This window comes from Pseudophryne corroboree, chromosome 11 (assembly GCF_028390025.1).
Source record: "Pseudophryne corroboree isolate aPseCor3 chromosome 11, aPseCor3.hap2, whole genome shotgun sequence".
In the NCBI taxonomy this organism is placed as follows: Eukaryota; Metazoa; Chordata; class Amphibia; order Anura; family Myobatrachidae; genus Pseudophryne; species Pseudophryne corroboree.
The window spans coordinates 21,437,897-21,458,374 of NC_086454.1; the positions used below are offsets into that span (position 1 = coordinate 21,437,897).

Genomic DNA, 20,478 nt, shown 5'->3' on the forward strand with positions numbered 1-20,478 from the left:
CTCTCAGGGGGGAATGTAATAGGGTGCGAGAATCAGGAAGTCAGAGGTTTTGTGAGAGTTCTCCTGTGGGTTGTTTTTTTTTTTTTTAAAGTGGCAATCATTTACATGACAAAACCAGGATGATTTTGCCATGTAAATGGTTGCCACTTTAAAAAAAAAACAACAACCCAGGACAACTCACAAAATCTCTCGCACCCCATTACATTCCCCCCTCATAGTTAATTTTTTTTTAAATATTAGATAACAGGGAATCCTATTTAGACAGATTACCGAGCCTCAGAAAGGTAAAAAGCTGGCAACATTCCTTTCTATCATACTGCATAGGACTGATCTGATATCTTGTACTAGGGGCCTCCCACGCACTGCTATCCTGGGATACACGGAGAATGGCAGAATGACGGTGCGTGTAGATACACACATATGTAGAGTTGGTGCATATTTACAATGGCCAAGGCACAGTGGGAAATGCTCATTGGTGACATCACCCACCTCAATGTATCTTGGGAAAGCAAGATATTTCCCTAAGTGAGTGATCTGCAGAGCTATGTGGAGGCTGGTGCAGTGGAGCGCAATAGGTTGTTTTGTGCTACGTACAGAGGTCCTTATTCAGAGTTAGACGCAGCCGCTGTGTTTGCACGCAGCGTTGCGTCCTGAGCGTCTGCGCAGCAGCTACAGTGCGTGTACCCGACCCTTCACTAGGCAATTGCATCCCGTAAGTGATTGACAGGCGACGGATGTCCGGGGGAGTAGGGGGAGTGGGGGAAATTGGTGACGCAGCATTGAAGGGTGGGGGGGAGCAGGAAACGCAAGTGTGTCATGGCCGTTGTCAGGGCGGCCCGATGACGTTGCCTGCGTTTCCTGCGATAGGAAACATGGCACCGGACCGCCTGCATATGCAGCCATGCAATGACCTAATGCCTCCATTTATCCTTCATCTCCTCTGCAATGACACCACCTAGTTGTCAGAACTCCGGCAGAAGTCAAGGCAACGCTCGAGAAAGCAGGGTGCGAGGTTTGCTGCTGCGCCTCGGCCATTTTGTGCTTCATACATAAGGCCTTAGAAACAGAATGAAAGGTCACATCAGACTGGTTTACATCACAATATCACATGAGAAGTGAGGGAATAAGAGGCACAGACTTCCACTTACCTCAGAGTTACACGGCGGCTCGGACTCTGCATTAGAATTAATCTCATACAGTGGCCCACTGAGGTCTTCACCTAGAAAACAAGAGATAACTGTGATAAATACAGTGCAGGGCGCCAGCTAGCGGCTACTTCCCAGAGTCAGGAAAACCCCCCTCACAAATCAGTAGGAAAACCAGCGTCATACTTAGTACATGGTTTGTTAGGTCTGGGTTACACGCCCTTCAGAAACACAGACCCCGATTGTGACTCATGTAACCCGGCTACAGGATGCTAAGCAAGCGTGTCTGTGACACAAGGCTGAACGGTTACTCAGACCAGCTGGGGAAACCTAAACGTGATGTCTTATAGAACAGGGCTGCTAGTAACTTTCACAGCCCCAGCAGCGATCAGAGATATTTCAGAGGTGACACTGTGATCATGGGGGAAGAGGGGGGGATATTTTCCTACGCACAGCGGACTTCCTGTCAGTAACCATACTGAAGGATATTGACGTTGATCCCTTTACCAACAAATTACTGGTGAGGGGATATGCCTGGCAGGGAAAACACAGCTAAATTTGGGGGAAATGCTCGAAACAAGGCTAAGAGGGCTTTGGAGGGTGGAGCAGGTACCTCTGGACCCCATGGGGCCACACCCCTTGCAGGGCCGGTAATTCCCCCTCTGGGCTCTGGTGTGTGAATGTTATTCATATTACACACAAGGCCACAACTTTTAGGTGCTTTGCAGGGATACCATCATGCAGATATATTAGTAAATAAGATCACCGCCATGAGCCTGTGCGCGCGGGTTATTTGCAGCTGTGCTAACGGGACCTAACGTTCTCAATAGGACGCAGCCACTTGTCATACCTGTACGTTTGGCCAACGCGGACAGCACTTGTCATTAGGGCTGATTGGCACACATGTGGTCAGCGGAAGATAGGCAATGCAACAAATGATGTCGTTAATGCATAAACAAGTTGAACATGATATGGACCAAACCTCCCCATGAGTGTAAATAGTGTATGCAACACAAGGGCACAAATGCACAGTCTAACACATGCACACAACACCACATATAGGACTACAAGACGGTCTAACATCTGTTCTAGCACATGGGCCTTACCCTATGGAGAGCAGGGGACACATCTGACCACACCGGATTGCCAGTTGAGTGGCGAAAATGGTACCTAACATATGCGTTCGGCTTGGCTTTACCCTGCTATAGTCACCGGGGCATCCTGCCATTAATGGGGCAGAAATAAGAGAAAGGAAGGACAGTAGTTTTATATAAGCTGGCAAGCCTGTAGTCCATCCACAAAGGTGCAACAGGGGAAAAGGTTCGTTAATAAGCCTATGTCGTCATAGCAAATATTAACTTTCGCCACGTAAGGAAAGTCAATGACAGCGCATGCATGACTGGCTGCTCTGGGTTGTCGCCACTTGCTGCAGTTCTTTTACATAGCTCAGATGCCAGGAACTACAGATATCCACCTCTCTCATGAGTATTTGCAGACACATTAACGGCGGAGGTAAATTCTTTAATCTACAGGGAACCCGGTAACTCTCAGCCTTCTGCTGCTTATCAACCGAAGCAACTTCCTGCAGAATACGCCACTGCGGGTCACGTGTCGGCGAAAGGGACATATCACTTCTGTGACAGTCACACCTGCAGCTAGTCTCCGGCTGCTAGTGTATTAGTAAAGCAGGAACAGATCAGCCATAGGGGAAGGCAGGTCCTAGCAGTACAGTTGGCAGTCTCCTCTGCACACAACAGGCATTTTGGGGAGGGTCAATAGCTTAAATTAGGCAACATTGAATCTAGCGCATGTTGCAAAAATGAACTATAAAAACAATATGCATCTATTAGTAGATATTCCCAATTATATGGCGTGGCACCAAGGTTACCATCCATGCAAGTACCCACGTACCACCATCCACTAATTTCATTAAATGCTTCCATTGCGGTCTCCAGTCCAGTGATGGGGCAATCCGATATCCTTCAGGGGCCGGTAGCGAGGCCTGAACTGCGCAACTTGCAGTTATATAACTATTGCCTCCAAAGAAATATTATACTAGGAGGAATCAGGCGAAAAATAATCAACAAATATATCGTATATCAGCAGTATACAATATAATGAAGCGCCTAATAAAAATGGGTTATTTTATAGCTGCTCCTACACGGCAATCTGGATGCCAACCGTAGATGTAGAATATTAATAGTGTATACTAAGCAAACAAGGAGCGCTGATAAAATAAATTAAAAAACATACATTTATTTTTATGCACATGAAAAACAATAAATACTACATTTACATAGCTATGTGGCAGTCTAAAAGACAGTGTGCTGCAATTTATATTGATCTAAAAACAATATGCTTGTCTCCTGAGGAAACCGCTGGTTACTTTGGCGGAGAAACGCGTTGAGAGCTGACAGCGAGTGAGTGTCCGCTGCTGGGAACCGAAGTGACCAATTTCAAAAGCTTGCTACGCTATCCCCCTGCTGCCTGCTGTACCGGGAATACCAGACTATCTTGCTGCCGCTGGGAAATAGCGCCGTTAGCAGACACTAGTGTGTTTACATGCTGCAGCACTGCAAACAGCTGAGCGAGCCCCAGTCAGCACTACAATCGACGGATCTCTACTGCCTAACGAACAGTGGGTGAGATACAACTCTTTCATATAGTGTTAGCAAAGCATATTTGTTACATTGATTCAAGTCTGGAACATTACCTGGTTGCTACAAATCAATTTGTCTTGGATAACTACCAGCATAAATAACTGAGCGGGACCTCAACTCTGTCAAAGCCTACTAAACTCCTGCAGCATATTGCTTTTAGATCAATATAAATTGCAGCACACTGCCTTTTAGACTGCCACATATCTATGTCAATGTATTATTTATTGTTTCTCATGTGCATAAAATAAATGTATGTTTTTTAATTTATTTTATAAGCGCTCCTTGTTTGCTTAGTATACACTATTCATATTCTGCAACTTGCATTTAGAAATGCGGCAACAAATGCATGAGAAATATACCGTTAATAACATGTAAAGAAAGATAAATAAGTTTAGCTTGCAGAGCGCGTGATGCATTTGTTCGTGGAACCCCCGGACGTTATCTGGGTCTCTTTCTTCAGATACGCAGACATTCCTTACAACATAATCTACAAATGAGATGTACTCTGAAATCCCATAAAACTATTAAACAGCGTGCAGAGGTCACGCTCGGGGAACGCCAGCTGCCTCCTAATGAGAAATAGCATATTATACTGTGTATATTGTACCAGACAGGAGACAGCACACGGAACCTATCTGCTACATAGACACCGCTCATCGGGAAGACAGAACACACATGTAACGTACAAGATGACACGGCACAAAACACGTTAGGTGTGGTTAGTACAATACCTTCCGTATCGGGGGTCCTGATTTCCGTAAGTACAGAAATATCATCTTTAAACAAAAACAAATATAGCAAATAAAAGGTTAGTAGAAATCATTAGCGGTGAATAAAAAAATGTTAACGTTAAAAAAAAAAAAAAAACTTTTTTTTTTACCTTTAAACTATAACATGCATTAAAAAGCAAAATGAGAATCCGCTTGAACAGAGAGGTTAAAAGAAAAATAAATATAAAAGAAAAAAAGTTACTTTATGCGCAAAATAAAACAAAATTTTGCAACTATTTCTCTGACACAAATCCATCCCTAAAGCCGTCACTATTAGCCTCGTGTAAGTCACTGACTGTCAGGTGACAGCAGGACATAAACAGGCAATGGTTCTATAAGGGTAGTAGCTGTGCCAGGATCAAACCGTATATACACCTCCGTGTGACGCTAGGATAAAACAGTAGTATATGTGCCAGGTAGACACTAGGACAGTGATGGCTAACCTTGACACTCCAGCTGTTGTTGAACTACACATACCAGCATGCCCTGCATCAGTTTTAGCATGGCCAAATAACAAAACTGTAGCAGGGCATGCTGGGATATGTAGTTCAACAACAGCTGGAGTGTCAAGGTTAGCCATCACTGCACTAGGATAAATCAGTAGTATATGCGCCAGGTAGACACTAGGATAAACCAGTAGTATATGCACCAGGTAGACACTAGGATAAACCAGTAGTATATGCGCCAGGTAGACACTAGGATAAACCAGTAGTATATGCGCCAGGTAGACACTAGGATAAACCAGTAGTATATGCGCCAGATAGACACTAGGATAAACCAGTAGTATATGCACCAGGTAGACACTAGAATAAACCAGTAGTATATGCGCCAGGTAGACACTAGGATAAACCAGTAGTATATGCGCCAGGTAGACACTAGTATAAACCAGTAGTATATGCACCAGGTAGACACTAGTATAAACCAGTAGTATATGCGCCAGGTAGACACTAGTATAAACCAGTAGTATATGCACCAGGTAGACACTAGTATAAACCAGTAGTATATGCGCCAGGTAGACACTAGTATAAACCAGTAGTATATGCACCAGGTAGACACTAGTATAAACCAGTAGTATATGCACCAGGTAGACACTAGTATAAACCAGTAGTATATGCGCCAGGTAGACACTAGTATAAACCAGTAGTATATGCGCCAGGTAGACACTAGGATAAACCAGTAGTATATGCGCCAGGTAGACACTAGGATAAACCAGTAGTATATGCGCCAGATAGACACTAGGATAAACCAGTAGTATATGCGCCAGGTAGACACTAGTATAAACCAGTAGTATATGCACCAGGTAGACACTAGTATAAACCAGTAGTATATGCGCTAGGTAGACACTAGGATAAACCAGTAGTATATGCGCCAGGTAGACACTAGGATAAACCAGTAGTATATGCGCCAGATAGACACTAGGATAAACCAGTAGTATATGCACCAGGTAGACACTAGAATAAACCAGTAGTATATGCGCCAGGTAGACACTAGGATAAACCAGTAGTATATGCGCCAGGTAGACACTAGTATAAACCAGTAGTATATGCACCAGGTAGACACTAGTATAAACCAGTAGTATATGCGCCAGGTAGACACTAGTATAAACCAGTAGTATATGCACCAGGTAGACACTAGTATAAACCAGTAGTATATGCGCCAGGTAGACACTAGTATAAACCAGTAGTATATGCACCAGGTAGACACTAGTATAAACCAGTAGTATATGCACCAGGTAGACACTAGTATAAACCAGTAGTATATGCGCCAGGTAGACACTAGTATAAACCAGTAGTATATGCACCAGGTAGACACTAGTATAAACCAGTAGTATATGCACCAGGTAGACACTAGTATAAACCAGTAGTATATGCGCCAGGTAGACACTAGTATAAACCAGTAGTATATGCGCCAGGTAGACACTAGGATAAACCAGTAGTATATGCGCCAGGTAGACACTAGGATAAACCAGTAGTATATGCGCCAGATAGACACTAGGATAAACCAGTAGTATATGCGCCAGGTAGACACTAGTATAAACCAGTAGTATATGCACCAGGTAGACACTAGTATAAACCAGTAGTATATGCGCCAGGTAGACACTAGGATAAACCAGTAGTATATGCGCCAGGTAGACACTAGGATAAACCAGTAGTATATGCGCCAGATAGACACTAGGATAAACCAGTAGTATATGCACCAGGTAGACACTAGAATAAACCAGTAGTATATGCGCCAGGTAGACACTAGGATAAACCAGTAGTATATGCGCCAGGTAGACACTAGTATAAACCAGTAGTATATGCACCAGGTAGACATTAGTATAAACCAGTAGTATATGCGCCAGGTAGACACTAGTATAAACCAGTAGTATATGCACCAGGTAGACACTAGTATAAAACCAGTAGTATATGCACCAGGTAGACACTAGTATAAACCAGTAGTATATGCGCCAGGTAGACACTAGTATAAACCAGTAGTATATGCGCCAGGTAGACACTAGGATAAACCAGTAGTATATGCGCCAGGTAGACACTAGGATAAACCAGTAGTATATGCGCCAGATAGACACTAGGATAAACCAGTAGTATATGCGCCAGGTAGACACTAGGATAAACCAGTAGTATATGCGCCAGGTAGACACTAGGATAAACCAGTAGTATATGCGCCAGGTAGACACTAGTATAAACCAGTAGTATATGCGCCAGATAGACACTAGGATAAACCAATAGTATATGCACCAGGTAGACACTAGTATAAACGAGTAGTATATGCGCCAGGTAGACACTAGTATAAACCAGTAGTATATGCGCCAGGTAGATACTAGTATAAACCAGTAGTATATGCACCAGGTAGACACTAGTATAAACCAGTAGTATATGCGCCAGGTAGACACTAGTATAAACCAGTAGTATATGCGCCAGGTAGACACTAGGATAAACCAGTAGTATATGCGCCAGGTAGACACTTGGATAAACCAGTAGTATATGCGCCAGGTAGACACTTGGATAAACCAGTAGTATATGCGCCAGGTAGACACTAGGATAAACCAGTAGTATATGCACCAGGTAGACACTAGGATAAACCAGTAGTATATGCGCCAGGTAGACACTAGGATAAACCAGTAGTATATGCACCAGGTAGACACTAGGATAAACCAGTAGTATATGCGCCAGGTAGACACTAGGATAAACCAGTAGTATATGCACCAGGTAGACACTAGGATAAACCAGTAGTATATGCACCATGTAGACACTAGTATAAACCAGTAGTACAGAAAATTAGAATATCGTGCAAAAGTTTATTTATTTCAGTAATTCAACTTAAAAAGGTGAAACTAATATATTATAAAGACTCATTACATGCAAAGTGAGATATTTCAAGCCTTTATTTGTTATAATTATAATTTTGATGATTGTGGTTTACAGTTTAAGAAAATCCAAAATCTCAGAAAATTTGAATACAGGTTGAGTATCCCTTATCCAAAACGCTTGGGAGCAGAAGTATTTTGGATATCGGATTTTTCCGTACTTTGGAATAATTGCATACCATAATGATATATAATGGCGATGGGACCCAAGTCTAAGCACAGAATCCATTTATGTTTCATATACACCTTATCCACACAGCCTGGAGGTAATTTAATACAATATTTTTAATAACTTTGTGTATTAAACAAAGTGTGAGCCATCAGAAAACAAAGGTTTCACTATCTCAGTCTCACTCAAAAAATTCCGTATTTCGGAATATTCCGTATTTCAGAATATTTGGATATGGGATACTCAACCTGTATTGTGAAAAGGTTCAATATTGTAGGCTCAAAGGGGTCAATTCTATTCTCCGACAGTTGAATAGCGCCGGGAATTAGCTCCCGACGCTATTCAATTCAGCTCCAGTTAAGTCGGCGATGGCCCGTTCTCGCCGACTAAACAGGTTGAATTGTCGGGAGAACGGGCATTCTCCGACTTAACTCCCCGGCGCGAGGCAGCACTTTTGTCGGGTTTCTTCTCTCATCCCCCGAGGATGAGAGAAGAATTCCCGACAATTGGGGTCACTCGTCGCTGTATTGAATGGCGCCGGGAGCAAACTCCCGGCGCTATTCAACTGTCAGAGAATAGAATTGACCCCAAAGTGTCACACTAATCAGCTAATTAATCCAAACCACCTGCAAAGGTAATTGTTGAAATTCTGCACGCCTCTAGCGGGTGCAAGAAAAAAAACGATCAAAGATGCAGCACAGCAGAGTACCGGCTTCACAGCGGAGTACCGGCTTCACCGACGTTTCGGAGGCACATGGCAGGGAAGTAACGGCGCCCTCTCTGGCTGGACAGTGTTATTAGTAAATACTAATGCAAGGAGCGGTAAGATGTGACCGAATACAGACGGAGGCGGAAGATATCTTACACACAAAAAGACGCATACTTCCAACCGTATCTACATCAGATCCATAATGAGCCCCGGTTTCTTATTGTACGTGAGCAGTTTAGCTGGGGTACACCATCTGTGTGTGTTTGGTATGCACCAAGATTTCTGCCCCATCTCCCCGAAACATTATGGGGGTCATTGCGAGATGATCGCTAGCTGCCGTTGTTCGCTGCGTAGCGTTTAGTGAAAAAAACAGCTAATCTGCACATCCGTAGGCACCGCAATGCGCACGCGCGTCGTACGGGTATGAATTCCATTGTGTTTTTGCACTGGTTCGAGCGACGATTCCAATCGCACAGCCGAACGCAAGGAGATTGACAGGAGGAGGGCGTTTCTGGGTGGCAACTGAGCGTTTTCTGGGAGTGTTTGGGAAAACGCAGGTGTGGCCGGGCGTTTGCTGGGCGGGTATCTGACGTCATTAGCGCGTATCTCGTCGCAGCAATCATCGCACAGGATATGTAAGTACAGGGCTGGTCTTGTTTTGCACAAGATGTTTTTGCAGGCGCTCTGCTGCACAGGCGTTCACACTCCTGCAAAGTGAAAATACACTCCCCCGTGGGCGGCGACTATGCGTTTGTACGGCTGCTAAAAACTGCTAGTGAGCGATCAACTCGGAATGACCCCCTATATTCTAGAGATACTTCACTGTCGGACTGAATTAATTTTACTTTAAGAAAAATAACAAAAAAATAAATGGGTTTAGACACAAGGAAGATCTGACTAAAGCAGCGCTACTATTGCAGATGCCTCGTCTGCGTGTCGTAACGGTGACAGATGCGCCCCCAGGTCTATTGTAAATCACCAAAGTAACGTTACATAAGATTCCAGCACAGCGACACAGTGTCGGCAGTAGTCACTTTTCCCTCATAATTTGTGCAGTTTGTGGTCAAAAATAAACTAGTGAGTCACTAACGCGCTTTGGCCAAGACAGAAGCCGCCATTTTGAAAATATAAAAATGCACTTCCTTTTACAACACCACTTTATCTGTGAGCGCTTAATGTACAACGCCCGGCGCCTCATCCTACAGTGTAACCAAGGAAACCTATTTATTATAGTAACCTGGCATAGTACTGCATGAATAGAGACGGGTGATACGGTCCTGCACAAGTTACTGTACGCCGCAACACTGCTCCAATACGCAGCCATTCCTCTCAGACTTCACCCTTCAAATAACGACCGCGGTAAAAGGGAGAAGAGCTGTCTTTCCGGCTATACACCTATCGTTAGATATCTTCGGATAATCCCAGAGGCTGCGAAGACGACAACTCATGTTTATTTTTTGGAAGTGGAGGATTAACTGGCAAGTGGTAGAATCAAGAGGGTCTCAAGTCCTGGACCCCAGGGGGGCTGGTAACGCTTCATACCCCACCTGGAGATAACAATGAACGCTCCTCGACATATATTGAGAACATATATCCCTCAAACGACCGTGGTTTACACAGAACCGTCCTGATTTGAGGGGACAGTCCTAACTGTTGAGAATGTTCTGGAGGGCACCACGCGGGTGGGTATCGTGCACTCCTGTGGGAGAGGAAGGGGAAGGGAGTTGAGGGCAAATGGTTGTATCAGTAGAGAAAGATGCCCCCTCATGGTGCTGCCAGATTACCATTCATTTGCGTGCGTGCCACTGTAACGCAGGGGCGTGTATGTCTTCTCCCGCGCTGCACCCGTTGGAGGGGTGAGAGCGCAGATTAGACGATTAGATGATTTTTAGTTCCTCACTTATGGTGAAAGCACCAGTTTCTACAACTGTCCACCAGTGGGTTAAAGGTTCAGTATTTCCAATGGCCGTCTTACATCCCAAGACACAAGGGAAGCCGAACGCACAGAAATGCGCAGAGGAATGTACCGGAGCGCGCAGCAAGTAAGAAGCAGTGATGTACTATACTGTACAGGCCAATCATCTGCACTGTTATTCCTCAGTCACTTCCAGCTGCACATCAGGAGGCGACAGAGAGAAGAGACCGGCATTCCAGCACAGGGAGCAATGTTATCTCCTGTGTGCAGCTTCAGTAATGAGGCCTCCATAAGCTTTACAAGGCACGGCGGCAGCGGCAGTCCTCTGTGTCACCCCATTGTTACTACACGATAGGGACTGCGCTTATCTCAGGCAGAACTTCATTTATTTCTAATGTGTCTTCATAGGATGCTGATGCCTAGAGTGAAGTATTCTGGGAAATGACATGTACAATGCAGCCAATGCTGGGAACTCAGGAACACAGGCCAGCGCTAAGACACTGCTTCACCCTTATTAGAGCTCACCACTGTAGCCAAGAGATTCCTTCTCCACATGGAAGATCCAGCGAAACAATGAAATACTGGGCGACTGATTACTAATGGCTGAGCAGTGTCCTCTATAGTGCCCTATCCTGGGACGACCTGTGTGTCCAGTCTCCTGCTTCACAGCAGTGAGGTCATACGTACGATCACCACAATGGCCCTGTGTGGAGTTTGTATGTTCTCCCCGCGCTTACATGAGTTTCCTCCGGGTACTCAGGTTTCCTCCCACAATTCAAAAATATACTTGTAGGTTAATTGGCTCCTGACAAAAAATTAATTCTAGTGCATAACCGTGTGCATGTACTTGTGTTTAGGGGAGACTAGATGGGTTCTTATATGAAGTCACAATCTACACAGTGGAGTCACATTATAATGAGCACCAGCTAATAGCCAGAGTAACCGCCGTGTGCAGCGCGGACAGCAGCTAGACAGGCGGAACTGTCATGTTACACACACGTCTGGTAGCCTCCAGGTTCATTGTGACTGTAAGCTGCTCCACTGTAGCGCATCGGTACGCCCCCTCACGCACCTTTGTAGCCGACGTTCACCTCTCACATTAATAGCACGTGGTGGTCCGCAGTTTCCACGTCAGTTATTCGCAATGGTGCCATTTGTCCAGTCACGATACACCTTCATCGCAGCAGCACGCGGACAGGTCACAAACTGCGCTGTGTCAGAAATACAGCCTCCAGTGGCACCAAAAGCCGATAATCATCCCTTTCTGCAACTCCGATAAATCGCCCCTTTAACCCATGACAGCAACGAGTGATATGTGTGCAGACGGCTTATCACACACCTTATATACCCACCAAGCCAGCGCACGACGCGTGACGTACTTCATGGGCTACGCGCTGCTGACGTCACATGTAGGAGGTGGTCATAATAATGTTACTCGCGCGTGTATGTTTCTATGTTTCCAACCTACAGTATAATTGGGGATTTCATACACCTTAAATAAAACCATAGGATAGCATTCATACACGACACAGAGGACACCTAGAATCCTAGAACAGTATATACATTGATAGAACAGAAAGGACTCGTCGCATGAAATTCCGCAAACCAAAGATAAAAAAAAAAAAAAAACTAAAAACATCTAATCAGTGTAACGGACTAGGCTATTTTTGTTTAAGGGCTACTTGCCCACTTTGCCCATCACCACTGTCCTCCACACTGTGCTCGCAGCCTGGCTGCTTGTGACACACTCTGCTGGGCACTGTTAAATTACAGACAACTGGGGATTAGCAGTGTGCAGTGTCCCAGCTGTCCCCCCCCCCCCCTCCTGGCCTCCATATTTCTATTAAATCTTTATTACCCCACATTCCCATCTACTGAGGGAAACACAGCCAGCCTCACCTATATGTACCCTGCTGTTCCTGCTCTTCTGAAAAGGGGGTACATTGAGCACCACGATATGTTGGCGGACATCCGGCTCTCTGCAACTACGATACTCTACCCTTAACATCATGGTGCCTGATCTTTAAATTACAATGATCTGACCGAGCCACGCTGAGGGGAACATGTGATATGTCGCCTGTAAGTGGATACCCAATTCGACGATAATTCCTTCTGACTACGCTTAGCACCGTGCCTCATGACGAGAAGACGTTCTACCAAGAAAGTGTCAACTACTCCAGCCGATTCATCCCAAGCCAAGGCTTTTCGGACGCTATTCCGGCCACCAGAAACTGACTACCTCATCCACCCCTTCCTCGTCTTCCTTACTCTCCAGAGCCATGGCCGGTAATACGGCTGAGGGGCTCCCTGCTCTCCTTCCGCCATCTTCTCCTGTGGTGGAGTCCTCGGATTTATCTACCATTCTCTCTAAACTGCAGTCCCTTCCCAACCGCCAGGACCTGCAACAAGACCTTCAATCCATGGAACAACGGATACAAGATTCCATTCAGACCCGTCTCTCTTCCATACAGTCCGATGTCACTCAGGTCACAGATAGAGTGGTAACGTTGGAAGATTGCTCTGAGAGGACGGATTCTAAAATATCTGATCTCCATGATCTTATCTCTCGCCAGTCGCGTTCTCCGATAGCCATGGGCCGCCGACTCGATGACGTGGACAACAGGGGACGCCGGAATAACCCGCCAAATACGGGGATTGCCTGAAGACGTTGCACCCCAAAACGTCGAATCTGCTCTAACCAAAATATTCAATGAACTTTTGGGAGCGGACTCTGACTACCAGATGGTGTTTGACAGAGCACATCGGGCCTTGCGACCTAGAGGGACGCCGACGGAAAGACCCCGAGACGTTATCTGCAGACTCCACTACTTTCAGGAAAAGGAGGAGATTCTTACAGCAGCCAGACGGGCACCGGACATTACTTTTGAGGGCCATAGGATACAAATCTTCCCGGACCTTTCGTGGTCTACCTTACAACAGAGGCGTATACTCCGCCCCCTCACAGATGAACTTAAAAATAAGATTTTACTTACCGATAAATCTATTTCTCGTAGTCCGTAGTGGATGCTGGGACTCCGTCAGGACCATGGGGATTAGCGGCTCCGCAGGAGACAGGGCACAAAAATAAAACCTTTAGGACTAGGTGGTGTGCACTGGCTCCTCCCCCTATGACCCTCCTCCAAGCCTCAGTTAGGATACTGTGCCCGGACGAGCGTACACAATAAGGAAGGATTTTGAATCCCGGGTAAGACTCATACCAGCCACACCAATCACACCGTACAACTTGTGATCTGAACCCAGTTAACAGTATGACAAACGTAGGAGCCTCTGAACAGACGGCTCACAACAATAAACAACCCGATTTTTTTGTAACAATAACTATGTACAAGTATTGCAGACAATCCGCACTTGGGATGGGCGCCCAGCATCCACTACGGACTACGAGAAATAGATTTATCGGTAAGTAAAATCTTATTTTCTCTGACGTCCTAGTGGATGCTGGGACTCAGTCAGGACCATGGGGATTATACCAAAGCTCCCAAACGGGCGGGAGAGTGCGGATGACTCTGCAGCACCGAATGAGAGAACTCCAGGTCCTCTTTAGCCAGGGTATCAAATTTGTAGAATTTTACAAACGTGTTCTCCCCCGACCACGTAGCTGCTCGGCAGAGTTGTAATGCCGAGACCCCTCGGGCAGCCGCCCAAGATGAGCCCACCTTCCTTGTGGAATGGGCCTTGATAGATTTAGGCTGTGGCAGGCCTGCCACAGAATGTGCAAGTTGAATTGTGCTACAAATCCAACGAGCAATCGTCTGCTTAGAAGCAGGAGCACCCAGCTTGTTGGGTGCATACAGTATAAACAGCGAGTCAGATTTTCTGACTCCAGCCGTCCTTGAAATATATATTTTCAATGCCCTGACAACGTCCAGCAACTTGGAATCCTCCAAATCGCTAGTAGCCGCAGGCACCACAATAGGCTGGTTCAGGTGAAACGCTGAAACCACCTTAGGCAGAAACTGAGGACGCGTCCGCAGTTCTGCCCTGTCCGAATGGAAAATCAGATATGGGCTTTTATACGATAAAGCCGCCAATTCTGACACTCTCCTGGCTGAAGCCAGGGCCAGTAGCATGGTTACTTTCCATGTAAGATATTTCAAATCCACCGATTTGAGTGGCTCAAACCAATGGGATTTGAGAAAATCCAAAACTACATTAAGATCCCACGGAGCCACTGGGGGCACAACCGGGGGCTGTATATGTAGTACTCCTTTTACAAAAGTCTGGACTTCAGGAACTGAAGCCAATTCTTTCTGGAAGAAAATCGACAGGGCCGAAATTTGAACCTTAATGGACCCTAATTTGAGGCCCATAGACAATCCTGTTTGCAGGAAATGTAGGAATCGACCCAGTTGAAATTCCTCCGTCGGGGCCTTCCTGGCCTCACACCACGCAACATATTTTCTCCAAATGCGGTGATAATGTTGTGCAGTCACCTCCTTCCTGGCTTTTACCAGGGTAGGGATGACCTCTTCCAGAATGCCTTTTTCCCTTAGAATTCGGCGTTCAGCCGCCATGCCGTCAAACGCAGCCGCGGTAAGTCTTGGAATAGACACGGTCCCTGCTGAAGCAGGTCCCGTCTTAGAGGTAGAGGCCACGGATCTTCCGTGAGCATCTCCTGAAGTTCCGGGTACCAAGTTCTTCTTGGCCAATCCGGAGCCACGAGTATCGTTCTTACTCCCCTTTGCCGTATAATTCTCAGTACTTTTGGTATGAGAGGCAGAGGAGGAAACACATACACTGACTGGAACACCCACGGTGTTACCAGAGCGTCCACAGCTATTGCCTGAGGGTCTCTTGACCTGGCGCAATACCTGTCCAGTTTTTTGTTGAGGCGGGACGCCATCATATCCACCTTTGGTTTTTCCCAACGGTTCACAATCATGTGGAAGACTTCTGGATGAAGTCCCCACTCTCCCGGGTGTAGATCGTGTCTGCTGAGGAAGTCCGCTTCCCAGTTGTCCACTCCCGGAATGAACACTGCTGACAGTGCTATCACATGATCTTCCGCCCAGCGAAGAATCCTTGCAGCTTCTGCCATTGCCCTCCTGCTTCTTGTGCCGCCCTGTCTGTTTACGTGGGCGACTGCCGTGATGTTGTCCGACTGGATCAACACCGGCTGACCCTGAAGCAGGGGTTTTGCCAGGCTTAGAGCATTGTAAATCGCTCTTAGCTCCAGTATATTTATGTGAAGAGACATCTCCAGGCTTGACCACACTCCCTGGAAGTTTCTTCCCTGTGTGACCGCTCCCCAGCCTCTCAGACTGGCATCCGTGGTCACCAGGACCCAGTCCTGTATGCCGAATCTGCGGCCCTCTAACAGATGAGCACTCTGCAACCACCACAGAAGAGACACCCTTGTCCGTGGAGACAAAGTTATCCGCTGATGCATCTGCAGTTGCGATCCGGACCATTTTTCCAGCAGATCCCACTGAAAAGTTCGTGCGTGGAATCTGCCGAATGGAATCGCTTCGTAAGAAGCCACCATTTTTCCCAGGACTCTTGTGCATTGATGCACAGACACTTTTCCTGGTTTTAGGAGGTTCCTGACAAGTTCGGATAACTCCCTGGCTTTCTCCTCCGGAAGAAACACCTTTTTCTGAACCGTGTCCAGAATCATTCCCAGGAACAGCAGACGTGTCGTCGGGGTCAATTGAGATTTTGGAAAATTCAGAATCCACCCGTGCTGTTGCAGCACTACTTGGGTTAGTGCTACTACGTCCCCCAGCTGTTCTCTGGACCTTGCCCTTATCAGGAGATCGTCCAAGTAAGGGATAATTAATACGCCTTTTCTTCGCAGAAGAAACATCATTTCGGCCATTACCTTGGTAAAGACCCGAGGTGCCGTGGACAATCCAAACGGCAGCGTCTGAAACTGATAATGACAGTTTTGCACCACGAACCTGAGGTACCCTTGATGTGAAGGGCAAATTGGGACATGCAGGTAAGCATCCTTGATGTCCAGGGACACCATAAAGTCCCCTTCTTCCAGATTCGCTATCACTGCTCTGAGTGACTCCATCTTGAACTTGAATTTTTGTATGTACAGGTTCAAAGATTTCAGATTTAGAATAGGTCTTACCGAGCCGTCCGGCTTCGGTACCACAAATAGTGTGGAATACCCCTTTCCCTGTTGTAGGAGGGGTACCTTGACTATCACCTGCTGAGAATACAGCTTGTGAATGGCTTCCAATACCGCCGTCCTGTCTGAGGGAGACGTTGGCAGAGCAGACTTTAGGAACCGGCGAGGGGGAGACTTCTCGAATTCCAACCTGTAACCCTGAGATACTACCTGCAGGATCCAGGGGTCCACCTGTGAGTGAGCCCACTGTGCGCTGAAATTCTTGAGTCGACCCCCCACCGCCCCTGAGTCCGCTTGTAAAGCCCCAACGTCATGCTGAGGGCTTTGCAGAAGCCGGGGAGGGCTTCTGCTCCTGGGAGGGAGCTGCTTGGTGCACTCTCTTACCCTTTCCTTTGCCTCGGGGCAGATATGACTGTCCTTTTGCCCGCTTGTTCTTATAGGAACGAAAGGACTGCGGCTGAAAAGACGGTGTCTTTTTCTGTTGGGAGGGGACCTGAGGTAAAAAGGTGGATTTCCCGGCTGTTGCCGTGGCCACCAAATCCGATAGACCGACCCCAAATAATTCCTCCCCTTTATACGGCAATACTTCCATATGCCGTTTGGAATCCGCATCACCTGACCACTGTCGCGTCCATAAACTTCTTCTGGCAGATATGGACATCGCACTTACTCTCGATGCCAGAGTGCAAATATCCCTCTGAGCATCTCGCATATAAAGAAAAGCATCCTTTAATTGCTCTATAGTCAATAAAATACTGTCCCTATCCAGGGTATCAATATTTTCAGTCAGGGAATCCGACCAAACCACCCCAGCACTGCACATCCATGCAGAGGCGATGGCTGGTCGCAGTATAACACCAGTATGAGTGTATATACTTTTCAGGGTAGTTTCCAGCCTCCTATCAGCTGGATCCTTGAGGGCGGCCGTTTCAGGAGACGGTAACGCCACTTGTTTTGATAAGCGTGTGAGTGCCTTATCCACCCTAGGGGGTGTTTCCCAGCGCGCCCTAACCTCTGGCGGGAAAGGATATAATGCCAATAACTTCTTTGAAATTAGCAGTTTTCTATCGGGGTTAACCCACGCTTCATCACACACTTCATTCAATTCCTCTGATTCAGGAAAAACTACAGGTAGTTTTTTCAGACCCCACATAATACCCCTTTTTGTGGTACTTGCAGTATCAGAGATATGCAAAGCCTCCTTCATTGCCGTGATCATATAACGTGTGGCCCTACTGGAAAATACGTTTGTTTCTTCACCGTCGACACTAGATTCGGTGTCCGTGTCTGGGTCTGTGTCGACCGACTGAGGTAAAGGGCGTTTTACAGCCCCTGACGGTGTCTGAGATGCCTGGACAGGTACTAACTGGTTTGCCGGCCGTCTCATGTCGTCAACTGATTTTTGTAACGTGCTGACATTATCACGTAATTCCATAAACAAAGCCATCCATTCCGGTGTCGACTCCCTAGGGGTTGACATCACCATTACCGGCAATTGCTCCGCCTCCACACCAACATCGTCCTCATACATGTCGACACACACGTACCGACACACAGCAGACACACCGGGAATGCTCTTATCGAAGACAGGACCCCACTAGCCCTTTGGGGAGACAGAGGGAGAGTTTGCCAGCACACACCCAAGCGCTATAAATATATAGGAACAACCCTACAGAAGTGTTGTTTCCTTTATAGCAGCTTAATATATCAATATCGCCAAAAAAGTGCCCCCCCTCTCTGTTTTTTTACCCTGTTTCTGTAGTGCAGTGCAGGGGAGAGTCCTGGGAGCCTTCCTCGCAGCGGAGCTGTGCAGGAAAATGGCGCTGTGTGCCGAGGAGATAGGCCCCGCCCCCTATTTCGGCGGGCTCTTCTCCCGGTGTTTGTGAGACCTGGCAGGGGTTAAATACATCCATATAGCCCCAGGGGCTATATGTGATGTATTTTTAGCCAGAACAAGGTATTATCATTGCTGCCCAGGGCGCCCCCCCCCAGCGCCCTGCACCCTCAGTGACCGCTGGTGTGAAGTGTGCTGACAACAATGGCGCACAGCTGCAGTGCTGTGCGCTACCTCATGAAGAATGAAAAGTCTTCTGCCGCCGGTTTCTGGACCTCTTCACTTTTCGGCATCTGCAAGGGGGTCGGCGGCGCGGCTCCGGGACCGGACTCCATGGCTGGGCCTGTGTTCGATCCCTCTGGAGCTAATGGTGTCCAGTAGCCTAAGAAGCCAATCCATCCTGCACGCAGGTGAGTTCACTTCTTCTCCCCTAAGTCCCTCGATGCAGTGAGCCTGTTGCCAGCAGGACTCACTGAAAATAAAAAACCTAATAACTTTTTCTAAGCAGCTCTTTAGGAGAGCCACCTAGATTGCACCCTGCTCGGACGGGCACAAAAACCTAACTGAGGCTTGGAGGAGGGTCATAGGGGGAGGAGCCAGTGCACACCACCTAGTCCTAAAGCTTTTATTTTTGTGCCCTGTCTCCTGCGGAGCCGCTAATCCCCATGGTCCTGACGGAGTCCCAGCATCCACTAGGACGTCAGAGAAAACCGTAATATCCATTTTCGGTGGGGATTCCCATTATCTATCCAAGTGACCTACAAAGGAACCCTTTTTGTCCTACAGGAATATGATGGCGTTAGGGACTTCTGCTCAGCCCTGGATATCCCGGCCCCGAGTCTCCCTAATTGGCTGGACCCGTTTGAACTTTCACTGTCTCCTCCGCCCCAAATGGAACGGTGGCAGAGAGTCCGTAATCCCAGGAGGCAGCGACGGGATGACACGTTCGAGGAACCTGCAACCGTTCCTGCTGCTACAGTTGCCACAGATTACACGGGATGACGGAGGCGGGCAGGGCCTCCAGTTACAATTTCCAGGGACACGTGACTACTTGACATATTTAATGTGTTTTTGATATGTTGTTTTCTTTTTTGCGATGTCCTTCCACTGCTGGTTGCATAGTTCTATGCCGGCAACTGTTTCAGTGCCTGTTTGCCTCCCGTGGTTGCTCAGGTACTGACACTTCCTGTCAAGTTATGTGCTTTGGTTTTTGGTTTTGTTTCTTGATTCCTAGGTTGTGTCACTTCTATATTAGATTAACGTTACCCGTTATGCTGTTTTGCCTTCAGCACCCAGTGCTTTGCTTGATTTCGTAGTCTTCTGATTCAATTTCTTTTTTATGTGATAGAAAAAATTCACTTGAGAAAAAAAAAAAAATAGTTTGAAAGTTTTCCCACTGCACAATTACAGGCAACGATAATGAACTACAAATCCCAGCCTGAAATGTAAGGTATGCTTATTTACCAACTAACCTGACAAAATACGTTCTTTGGGGGTTATTCAGGTTTGTTCACAAAACCAAAAAAGTACACTAATGGGCAAAACCATGTGCAGTGCAGGTGGGGCAGATGTAACATGTGCAGAGAGAGTTAGATTTGGGTGGGCTGTGTCCAAACTGAAATCTAAATTGCAGTGTAACAATAAAGCAGCCAGTATTTACCCTGCACAGAAACAAAATAACCCACCCAAATCGAACTCTCTCTGCACATGTTACATCCTGCCCCCCCCCCCCCCCCCCCATTAGTGTGCTTTTTTGGTTTGCCATCTGTGAATACCCCCTTTATCTCCCTGCTCTGAGCAACGTCCTGT

General features: G+C 46.7%; 1 protein-coding gene across 6 annotated transcripts in view; it reads right to left on the reverse strand.

Moving 5' to 3' along the window:
- Positions 1 to 20,478, reverse strand: part of ANO5 (anoctamin 5) — an 81,975-nt gene that overhangs the window by 38,602 nt on the left and 22,895 nt on the right. For 4 of the 6 annotated variants that reach the window (XM_063946370.1, XM_063946368.1, XM_063946367.1 and 1 more), the window contains exons 2-3: positions 4,537 to 4,581; positions 1,149 to 1,219 (exon numbers count right to left, since the gene is read on the reverse strand). In XM_063946370.1, the coding sequence (XP_063802440.1) occupies positions 1,149 to 1,219; positions 4,537 to 4,581 (116 nt within the window). The remainder of the gene's footprint in view (positions 1 to 1,148; positions 1,220 to 4,536; positions 4,582 to 20,478) is intronic. The other 2 variants (XM_063946371.1, XM_063946369.1) reach the window with 1 other exon arrangement.